The sequence below is a fragment of the Pyrus communis genome, chromosome 1, assembly GCF_041283825.1.
Source record: "Pyrus communis isolate YQ-2024b chromosome 1, ASM4128382v1, whole genome shotgun sequence".
NCBI classification, from domain to species: domain Eukaryota; kingdom Viridiplantae; phylum Streptophyta; class Magnoliopsida; order Rosales; family Rosaceae; genus Pyrus; species Pyrus communis.
This window is the reverse complement of record NC_142565.1, coordinates 19,948,220-19,959,725: the sequence shown is the minus strand read 5'-3', so window position 1 is coordinate 19,959,725 and position 11,506 is coordinate 19,948,220. Positions and strand designations below refer to the sequence as shown.

General features: G+C 35.8%; 1 protein-coding gene and 1 long non-coding RNA gene across 4 annotated transcripts; both read right to left on the bottom strand.

Annotated features, from left to right (window-relative positions):
• Position 1: 1 nt before the first annotated feature.
• Positions 2-2,868, bottom strand: LOC148699329 (uncharacterized). 3 transcript variants are annotated; one of them, XR_015966336.1, is made up of 7 exons: positions 2,717-2,868; positions 1,987-2,134; positions 1,822-1,890; positions 1,288-1,356; positions 1,087-1,159; positions 905-1,001; positions 2-747 (listed from the first exon to the last, which is right to left on the bottom strand). It is a non-coding gene; the product is annotated as an uncharacterized LOC148699329 (long non-coding RNA). The 3 variants fall into 3 exon arrangements; XR_015966337.1 differs by having other exon boundaries at positions 1,288-1,345; XR_015966335.1 differs by having other exon boundaries at positions 1,288-1,353; positions 2,717-2,867.
• Positions 2,869-7,931: 5,063 nt separating this feature from the next.
• LOC137721424 (uncharacterized) lies at positions 7,932-10,591 on the bottom strand. The gene is made up of 3 exons (XM_068460515.2): positions 10,198-10,591; positions 8,394-8,532; positions 7,932-8,292 (listed from the first exon to the last, which is right to left on the bottom strand). The coding sequence occupies exons 1-3, from the start codon at positions 10,561-10,563 to the stop codon at positions 8,108-8,110; spliced, it is 690 nt and encodes a 229-aa protein (XP_068316616.1). The 5' UTR covers positions 10,564-10,591; the 3' UTR covers positions 7,932-8,107.
• Between the last annotated feature and the right edge of the window lie 915 nt (positions 10,592-11,506).

The window sequence follows — 11,506 nt, the reverse complement described above, 5'->3', positions numbered from 1 at the left end:
CAACTAAGTAGAAGAATGTCTGTTCGAGTTGATGCAATGGGAGTTCTCCTTATACGTTAACGCTAAGCAAAATTTAACTGGGTTAGTTTGTTGATATGCAACCCAAAATTAACACTAATAAAAAAAAAGCACTTGAATCAAATCCATAAGCAAAAACAGATGTTAAACATGAGAAAAATTACATGGAAAAGAAAACAATGTTAAATATCCTAGGTGCTCCATTTATAATTATTCTCTATTTCTATATATTTAAACTACCAATTATCAGCACAAATATTTCATTTCCTTGCAACTACCACAACTACATATAAAACATACTTGATAGAGCATGTAATTGCTTTAACGTCTTTATCAAAAAATTCGTTGGTTAGGAAATGCAGAGTGTTGCAATGGAAACATGAAGATCGAATACAGGAGTGTGAATTCAGTGTGCCATATGCTATATCAATGTTAACATTTCATTTTTACTTAAAATAGCCCCAAAGATTATATAATAATATAGAACTCACCAAACCACCAAACCACTTACCCTAACAAAAAAATGCTGAGAATAAACATGTGTCAATATGTAGCTAAAGGGAGACATAAACTGCAAATCAACAGTGACTAAAAACAAAATCTCATAGACCAACCATACATAAACATGCAGCAAAAAGAAAAAAAAATGTCGGAAAAACTGACCTTTAATTGTGATTCTAACGAAAACAGCGAGGTTGATTGAACCTACAGATCATGCGCAACCCTCTCCTAAAACCAAAGAAAACGCAAGATAAGCTAAAAATAAATAACTTCATTCAATAAATTCACAAAATTAACTCCAAATCACTAAATTAGCCTCTTGAATTCGGCTAGAGATCTCATCAGGAAGCCCATCATTTTTTTAGAATATCATTAGCATTCTCACCTGTCATTTTCAATGTGAATTTCACACTTGCTTTCGACTCTAGCATTGTCAACCACTTTTGTTCCAAATCTTGTATTCCAGTAACGGGTCCCAACATCTTGCAATTTAATAAAGGAGCATTGTAAGATTGTAGAGATGCATAGAACAGATAAAGCTAATGACAGAGAGCTAAGCTAATTCACCTCTTCCAAAAGTCCATGTCTCCACCCAAGCCTAAACATCCCAACATTGCCCCGATAAGCGTGTTGTCCTGACCTGCAAGATTTATAAAGAAGAAGCAGAGAAATTGATGCATAACCACAGATTAAAAATTGCAGACAGAATAAAAGGAACAAATTGAAAACACTAAAAAGAAACAGCCAACTGACATCAGAAACCTTTACCTGTGCTTCCCTTTTACATGCTGCTATAGTGTTTATTTTTCCTTTTCGATTTAGAAATCTGCAATTCTGCTATAGAAAATGAGAGAATTGAATTACATATATTTTAGAAAGGCATTCCACCCCCTCCTGCCAATATCCTTTTAGAATGACATTCCTACCCATTTGCAAAACAAATTACAAACAAATCATAAGAGTATCTTCATTCAGAAAACCTGACTTTTAAACATGTCAATGTCCAAAATTCTCCCATTTTCAACATGCATTTTTCAAGAAGAGACATACACTGGCACACATACAATGAAAATCATATGAAAAAAAAGAGCCAAGAAATCACATAAAAGTATCAATCTTTGAAATTTTATTTTCCTTTCCCCCATCACAGCCAAAAAATAAAGGGTAAGTCTACAAATATCAATTTTCATGCCACAAATTTGTGATACATTACAATCTAAAATCACACACATACATCATGCATACACATACCTCAGAGGAAAGGAAGCAAATATTTTCAACAAACGCGATGTAATTCCTTACCTGAGAAAGGTTTGGCCCGGTGATGTGTACTATCCAAACTTTGCACATCCAGAAAGTGAAAAATATGACCTACCAAGGAAATCAGAGCATGCATGTGTTAGGTTTATCATTTGTCTGTCAAACTGTGCAGTAGAGACCAAAATCAAAGATATTGGTGTGTTTTACCTTTGAATTTTCCAGTTTCCAGACTGATTTGCAGTGGCGGACTGCATACGAAGTTGCAGGCCTCCTTGATTTTCTTTTGCTTAGCAGGAGAAAATGAGGCTCTGTGTTTATTGGGGAGATGATCGAAGCCTATGGAAAACTTATACAACTACAAAATGGAAAATTTAAGAATAACAAACAGTATTAGGCATAAAAACAGACTAAAATGTAGAATCAATCCAGAAACTGGTAATGCCTTATTCAAGGGTTAAAAGGGGAGTTAAACTGATTGAAATACAAATAGACACTACTCGTGACATGATTAGGGCTAACGAATATGATCAATCATTCTAACATTCTTCCTAGGTTATCTAATCTAGATGACGAAAATGGCTAATTTTGTTGACCAATTAACCGGATTAGCTAACACTTCCTAAAGAGATATTCTTCATGCTTCACATCTCTTAACTGGACCTGTAATAGAATTCTAGCATAGTATCCCAAATGGTATTGAATTGGATGACGAAAATGTCGAACTTCTAAATAGCTCATCGTATACTTGTGATTTGTGAATGAAGGTTTTGGATTGTTTTGTATTCATGAATAACGATCATATGCTTGATAATTATCATGCTGAGAAATTACCAATCACATATTTAAAATCTAGGCACAAAAGTTTTAGAAAGATAAATAAAAAATCCATATAACTAAATAGGCTTTGAATATGCTATCAGGGCACATGATTATATACCTAAAAATGGCAACGAACCAGCTTCTTCCTCCCACGACCCAACTTTCTGAAATTTCAAAAGAAAATAAATCCATTAGCAATTGAGAGAAATTTGACATATATACAAATCAAAAAGCAGAGGAGCAGAAGGTTCAAATCCTAATTTCAGAAGCATGTTACCTAGGAACATAACATACTAAGCAGCAAACTCTAAGCAAAGTTAACTTGTTTAGGGTAATAACAGATTATTCATTAAAAGAAATCCTTTTTCGTAGACATGTAACTATAATATTAACAATGATCACAAATACGAATGAAATGTTTACTTTGTTTGAATTAATCCAAAAGACACGATTTTATCATGTCAGACATGCTAATGAAAACCGCTTTTAAAGAAGTTAAAATGAAATGCAATCAACTATAAATCCGTGATCAATGTGAACTGAAAAATGAGTAAACCTAGTGACATGCAGGACAGAGACCTAATACTGTTAAATACACTACAGAAAGTCCGAAAAAAATCTTGTTGCAGGCACAAATCAGTTAAAGAGTTCAAAGATAAGCGAGCTTGCTTAGAAGAGAATTATCTTTACACCCCGAGTACAAAACAAAAGCAAACCAGAATTGTTTTGCTTCTTCAAGCAGTACATAGAAATGCATTTAAGTTAGACCAAATCCAGATTAAAGCAAGTGTTCCAGCAAAAGGATTCTAAAAGATCACCTCAAACCTGATTTCATCATAAACATTATTAATATGACTATAGAATGGAGAAATAATAATACATATTATTGCATTGCCAATGGCTGACGTATTTGATATTAACAGATCTTGGTATCTTTGAACAGATTTGCAGCTTGCTTGTAAGAGTTTTTGTCCAATGACAATACTTTCTGTAATGAGAACCATATAAATCCACAAAAACTAAAATCAAGAAACGACAACATAAACAAAAAAATAAATTCAAAGAGTAAATAGAAGTACAGTTTATAAACTAAACTTTACAAACAAAATGACATTTACAATAAGAAAGAACAAAACAATAAACTCGATCACAATCGAAAGGGGGCAAAGAGTGGCAACCTTGCACAATTCCATATAAGAATACAAACTAAAGGTCATATATCAAACAACTTTGAAATTGAAACATAATATAAAAGTATTTCTTGTACATGCAACCAACAGGCCTCTAGAAAATTAAAGATAAATTGAAAATCAACTGTTCGTATCGAGATGTTCGATCAAATTGAAGAAAATTCACAGCAAAATGGAAATGAAAATATCAACTCACTGAAAGCCCACAAAAAACCCAAAAAAACAAAAAAAAGAAAAGAAGAAGAAAACTGACCTTAAAACAAAGAACAATACACAGAACAGAGAGATGCATCCCCAAAATGAGAGAAAATGACAGAAAACGAAATAAATAAAGGAACCCCCACAACTTGACCTAACAGTGCAACAAAATCCGGAAATAATTCACAGCAAAAGGGCTGAAATGATGACAATCTATGCTAACAGTAATGAATCCAATAAAAAATGGAACTTAGCTTTCGAAATCCAGCCACTCATCCGACATGCAAAAGGGAGAATAGAGAGAGAGAGAGAGATCGAAGTACCGTTAGTTAAAGAGTGGACGGCGTCGGTTCTCAGAGCACAATAATCCCTGAAGATCTCTTCCGTCGTTGGCGGACTCGAGCCCATCTCCCTGCTCCTCTCCTTCATCTCACCGAAGCTCTCGAGTTACAGAAATGGAGGGCAGTTTGTGTGGTTTTGGTTTTAGGAAGCAGGAGCCGATGCTATTCCAGAGATGGTGTTGTGGCTGCTAGGGTTTGAGTAGGAGCGAGTGAGGAAGAGTGAGAGATGGGAGGAGAGCGCACGCTTCTAACCCAGCAATCCGTGCCAAACCAAACAGACAAAATTACCCTCCCAACCCAGCCCCATCTGCCTGGTATTGTTGTAAATAGCATGAAATCGAGTGGTTCCGTGCTAAACCATACGGACAAAATCACCCTCTGAACTTTTGAGAATTACCCTCCCAATCCAGCCTAATTTGGCTGGCATTTTTGTAAATAGAGTGAAATCGAGTGGCATTTTCTTGACTGTAGCCCAATAAACAGTCAATTGCTCCTTAGTTTTAGAATAGATAATTGCTCAACTAGATTTGAAACTTTACCAAATGAATGTTAAGACAACATTTCTTAATAGAGAACTAGACGAGGAGATCTACATGAATCAAACTCTAGGCTTCGAGGTTAAGTGACAAGAGCATAAAGTTTGCTACCTAAAACATTTTATAATATGGCCTCAAGCAAGCGTTTAGACTGTGGAACATTAGATTCCATAATTCAATCACTTCATTTGGTTTTGAGATGATCGTGGAAGACCACTATGTGTATCTGAAGAAATTTGAAAAAAATATTATACTTTCTCTGTATGTTGACGACATCCTCATAGCAAGAAATGGCAAGACCTCTATACAAATCACAAAAGTGTGGTTGTCATCCCATTTTGAGATGAGGGTATGGGAGAAGCACATTATATGCTTGGAGTTAAGATCTCCAAAGGTCATTCAAGGAAACTTCTAAGTTTGTCTCAAAAGACTTACATCAAGAAGGTACTTGAATGGTTTAAGATGAAAAACTCCAAACCCCACAAACACTCTTATTGAAAGAGTGCAATATCATCCTTAGAACAGTGTCCTAAGACCAATAAAAAGAAAGAACAAATGACAAAACATACCATATGCCTCTGTGGTAGGAAGTTTGATGTACACAATGCTTTGCATGCGTCCGGACAAGCTCACTGGCAAGCTATCAAGAGGACTATGAGAGACCTACAAGGAACAAAAGACTTAGCTCTATGTTATCAAGGAGGTGATTTCAAGACAAAAGGATAGAGTGAAGAGGACTAGGCAAGTGATAGAGATGAACGCAAGTCCACCCCAGGTTATGCTTTATTCTTGAAGGTGGAATTGTTTCCTCAAGTAGTAAGAAACAAACTTGTGTTGCTCTACCAATGACAGAGTCAGAATACATTACCTTTAGATCAGCTGTTCAAGTAGCTATTGGCTTAAGAGGTGTTTACGACACATGGGTATTACATCATATGCCCATGAAGTTGTATTTGTCTACTGTAATAATACCTCGGCCTTAGCATACACTAAAGATCCCAAGTATGATGCAAATTCTAAGCACATAGATGCACGATACAATTTCCCTAGGAACAAGGTTACCATGGATGAAGTAGTACTGTTGAAACATAGCTTGACTAGCAATATACTTGCTGGTCCCATGACTAAACGCTTAATTAGAAAATGTTTTTTGACTCGTGTAAAGAATATGGGTTTACGTAGGGTTTAATGTGTTTTTCTTTATATAACATTATTATTGATTGAATAAAGCATTGAAGTTTTCATTTCATATTTCCTTTTGGAATGATTGTTTACACATCTTTACTAGTGTTAACAAGCTAAAATCTTTTCTTTAAACGAATGATTTGCCTTGGCACTGTGGTAGCGAGCAGAATGAGAAATATGTGCCCTTAACGCATTTGAGTGCGAGACTTGTATGTTGCACGTACTGACATACACTAGATATATGTATGTATGTCACTTTAAAAATGTCTAAGCTGAGACCTAATAGAGGTCGAACATGAAATTTATTTTGAAATTCATGTTTAAGCTTGTAAAGCCGAAAGTGAGTATCTAGATGAGCGCCAACAAGGCAACTAGGATAGAATGCTCAAATTAGGCACTTGTGTAGTAAATAGACTAAAACCCGTATGGTGTATGCCCAATGGACATGCGACACACTCATTGAATTGAGGATACACCATAGCATACAAATTATATTGTATGTGCAATTAGTAATGGATAGTGAGAGTGATGAATTGATCATTGCTTCAATCACTGTGTGAACCATAAGGGATCTATATGATTCCACCCTTATGCCCTTTTTGGACTAAAGTCTATGTTAGAAAGAGGAGTTTTATGATCGCTACTTTAGCATGTTTATCTAAGGCAGTCAAGTTAGCTATTGTTCCAAGAGGCGTGTCTAGGCAATAGTTAAACCAAATTAGGCTAACGTGAGAATTTAGGAAGACAGTTTGAAGACAAAACCATGTCATGTGGTTCATTAGTTGTGCAGTGTCTTTTGATATTTTCTATTTAACATAAGACATGGATACATGATGCTTTTGAAACATGACATTGCTTTTTATTTCATAACGCAGGATAAAGAATGTCAGGTTTGGTGTATGACAAACAGTATGAGGTATAAAGTGATGGACTTCTGAGTGATGCACTCTTGTTAGTTTGGTGATAGCTTAATAACCGTTCTAGTGGATATGTACATTCTTTTCTCGCAAGGTCACACATTCCACCTCCTGTACGAGGAGATAAACTAGAATGGTCGTGAAGTATGTGGGTTGATTGAGATTCTGCCACACCGTAAGTGGGTGAGTGCGAGATGTAGGATTTATCTGATAAATAAATCCAATAGTGATCCACCCACCCAAATTAGGGTGATGGATTGATATAAAGCTCCTATTATCTTTTGTGAAAGTTAGAGAAAAATCAAGAGATATTTAGATTGGAGCATGCTTGGGATTTTTATGGGCGTTTTAGTCATTGTACCCTTTTCCTAACCACTATATAATAAGGCTTTGGGGAAGAGAGAAACACAAAAGAAAATACAAGCATTTTCAAAGTTCACAATATTCTAGTTAGGTCTCTAGGGTGGTCTCCATAAAAGGTGAAAATTTAAGGGGCAGCTCGACATATCGTAGCCAACTCAACGATCTTCGAGGTTCTAGACACACAAGGAGGTTCCGCACCTTTGTTCATGTTCGTATGATCATGTCGAGATCCAAACTTCCACACGAGAGGTATAAATGTCCCTCTACTTAATTTATAGTCTTCCAACACCCGTATACACTCTTGTTTACTTTTGGTCTTTCGAATAAAGAAAAGGAGGCTTCCAAGTCTTCACATACCCTTTCCGTTTTAGCATGACAAAATAACAATGCTTTACAATTGCACTTACAAACGTTTGCACTCTGTGCACTGACTAATACTGATGTTCAGCAATAATTGATACATAATGTAGCGTCAAAATTATATTAAAGTAGAAAATACAAAGAAAAAGGAACGAACTGTGTCTTCAATCACTAAGATACAGACGATGTTAGAAGCCCGCAGCCCTAGAGTTGGGACTGGTAGCCAAACGAAAACGAGAAGCCTTGTATAAGAAAGATTCATTCGTTTTCACTTGGTTTATAACCGGAAACCATATCGTAAGTTACAATGATAATATTTCTTAGCGTAAGTATTTACAATTTGTAGGTGACCAATAGATACCAAACATCGCCGTGACTGTTGAGTAGTTCGTAACAGAATTACATAAAACATAATTCTACTAGGAAAGTGTGATGAAGTGCTGCAATGAACTAACCAAACTTGGAGGCCAATGCTTCTTTTCTTTGACATATGAGAGGTCCGTATAGTGAGGATCAAGAAGCGTTGCAATTGTGAACTGATTTTCTGCTAGCAGTGGGGCGTGTTTGTCGACATACAAGGCTGCTGCTAGAGCTGCATGCACTTCTGTAGAAAAACCAAACAACAAAAATGAATTCGTTAGAAATTGAGAGAATTTTTTCGGGCTTAGCTTAGGCAAGGAACGTAATATCTACTCAAGTGGGTACCTGGATATCCCTTCAAAGATATGGAAACATCCTCCATCTCTGCAATTGCATCTTCTCTGTTGCCAACCTCATACAAAACCAAGGATCTGCCTACTCTTGCATAGTCTGAAAAGGCAAAGTCATTGTACTTCTCAATCACCTGAAATGAGATAAAGACAACGTTAACTGTGAAACTCGTTTCTTCTACCCGTCTGTCTCTCTGAGTAATGGCTAGGTGCAAAAATGTTCCTTGATTAGAGAACTGAAACAATGCACAAAAGCACCAAAGACGAGGCGACTTTTTAACAAGGAACCAAACCATCATGATTCATGATGACGACAATGACATAAGGTAGTTGGTTGCTGAAACACAAGATATGCACATTTCAAACTGTCGAGATGATTCAAAAAGGCAGAGCAATAATGATTATTATACACACAGAAAAACTATATAATTCTGAGAGTTAACTGACCAAACACTCCTAATTTCTCTAATTTGTAGGCAGCGGAAGATTATAAAATAGAACACAAAAACAGGTGAACTATTTAATCCATCCGTTGTGCAGCTTATCTAAAGCTGAAACTGCTGTCTTTCTTCTCCTTGTTTTGTTTTTTTCGGTGAGGTCCATCGTAGCTAAGCACATTCCATGGAACCCAAGGGAAGATCAATTTAAAATACGAGAAATATGTTTCTTACATGCTATGTAACAACAAAAACACCATGACATGGCAGGAGGTGTATCCTATCCAGGTCCAGCCACACACGCATTCAAGGAAATAATTGAACTAGTTTTTGAAAGCTTTGATTTATTTGGACATAAAAATCAATTAAGAAAACTTTGTCATACTATTGACCCACAAATTCCATAGAGATCACAAATAACAGCTGACCTCATACGTGCGAGGAATGCTAAAATTTTATTTTGCAAACCATAGAGAAGCTACATATGGCTTGACAAAGGACCATGCATCTTCATAGATATTGCTAGATAAAAACGCTTTCCTATAAGAGTAAGACCAGCCCCTCTCTCTCTAGTGCACTACTCTGTGGCATTTCCAATAACCACGTCCACACACACATGCATACACTCATACGCCAAAACAAGAGAAGAGAAGCATGCACGAGATCAAATCAATTCCTGTTGGAAGATTGTAAGATTGGAGGCTATTCGAAGAAGCAACTCTCGGCTGGAATGCTGGAAATCAATCACAGTTATACCTTTTTGGAGCTAGCTGTTATATCCATTGTATAACTCTTGGCTAGGGCTAGGTAATTTATTCAAGAGATTGTTTACTTTAGCCTACAATTAAGGGATCATGTTTCCTAGTTATTATAAAATAGTTAGTAGTCTTCCAAGGAGTAAATTAGGGAGTTGATTGGGGACTGATTGGAGGCTGTGTCATCCGTTCCCTTCTCTATATATGTTCCAACTTGTAAATGATTTACACATGAACTATACATCAAAAATTCAATAATTCCACATAGCTTAACAGGTGAGTCATGTCCGTACCGGAGTTTCAAGTCCACCATTGGCTTCATTCAATCAAGTTAACGGTTTATTTGGTTCCGAAATGATTAAACGAAATGAAATGATAGTACTGTATGATACGAGGCAGCTTGCTTTCGGATAAAAATATAATTGCCATTGTTAACTTTTGACAGAAAACTCAAAAACAGAAACTGGACAAGTACTCAATGCCCACGTTTCCTTGGGAAAGAAATAACCCCAAATCCAAATGTCCACCATTACCAATATATAAACACAAAACTCAGGAAACAGGCAACAGGCAAAACGTAGTAGTGGTAACGTGAATGAGTGAGTACCTGAGTAAAACAGACAAGGGCTTGGTCAAAGTCACCCAGAGCCTGTAGTTCCCTCCCTTTCTCCAACAACTCCAAGGCATCCGATATTCTTCGAGAAATTGCATCGCTTGCGTCTCTCTCAGCAGCGCTTATCGGGTTGAAGCTTGTGAGAGCAGAAGAAGTGGAACCAGAAGGAGTTGTTGAATTTACATTGGTACTGTTGGTGTCACTACAGCTAGCTTTACTTGGGAGCAGAAAAGTAGCCAGAGGAAGTGACAAGAGAACCAAGCGCCTGCTCAGCAATGGCGATTTTACGTTTGCTGGTTGAGTTGAGGAAGAAGAGGTCGGGAGAAGATGGGGAATGGGTGGTGCTTTACATGCCCTCATATTGTTTTGATTTAATTTTGTTGGCAAAGCCTCTCTGCCTCCTAACTTTATACTTTTTATTTTTTTTTATTTTTTTGGGAAGTGTTATTGGCATTCCAAAAATCTCATTTTACACTCCTGACAAGTGTATTTTTCTTTCTAAATATAGAAAATTTTGGAGGGTAGAATGAGAATTTTGGAGTGCCAATAACAATTCCTTTTTTTTTTTTTTGTAAATCCAATTTTATTAGACTATTTCCAACCCTTTGAGTTAAAACCTAAAAATTTAACATCAAAAATTTAAGTGTTAACCCAGAAACAGTTTTTCTGCTCCAACCATTCTAGGTTACATTCTTGACCCAAGATTATTAAAGAATGAATTTAGGCTAACTTTTTTTTTTTTTTTTTTTTTTTCTGAAGTAGGTTCTATTTTAAAAATAAAAAATAAAAATTATGTAGACTATCCATTCTAGGTTAAATTCTTGACCCAAGATTATTAAAGAATGAATTTAGGCTAACTTTTTTTTTTTTTTTTTTCTGAAGTAGGTTCTTTTTTAAAAATAAAAAATAAAAATTATGTAGACTATCCATTCTAGGTTAAATTCTTGACCCAAGATTATTAAAGAATGAATTTAGGCTAACTTTTTTTTTTTTTTTTTCTGAAGTAGGTTCTTTTTTAAAAATAAAAAATAAAAATTATGTAGACTATCCATTCTAGGTTAAATTCTTGACCCAAGATTATTAAAGAATGAATTTAGGCTAACTTTTTTTTTTTTTTTTTTTTTTTTCTGAAGTAGGTTCTTTTTTAAAAATAAAAAATAAAAATTATGTAGACTATCCTAATTTAATTTTATGAACATTTTAACCTAAAAGTATTTATGTCACATCCCCGCCCGGGGCGGATCACTTCCCGGGCCCGCTCCACCACCGTAGCACGATATTGTCCGCTTTGGACTTACCATTC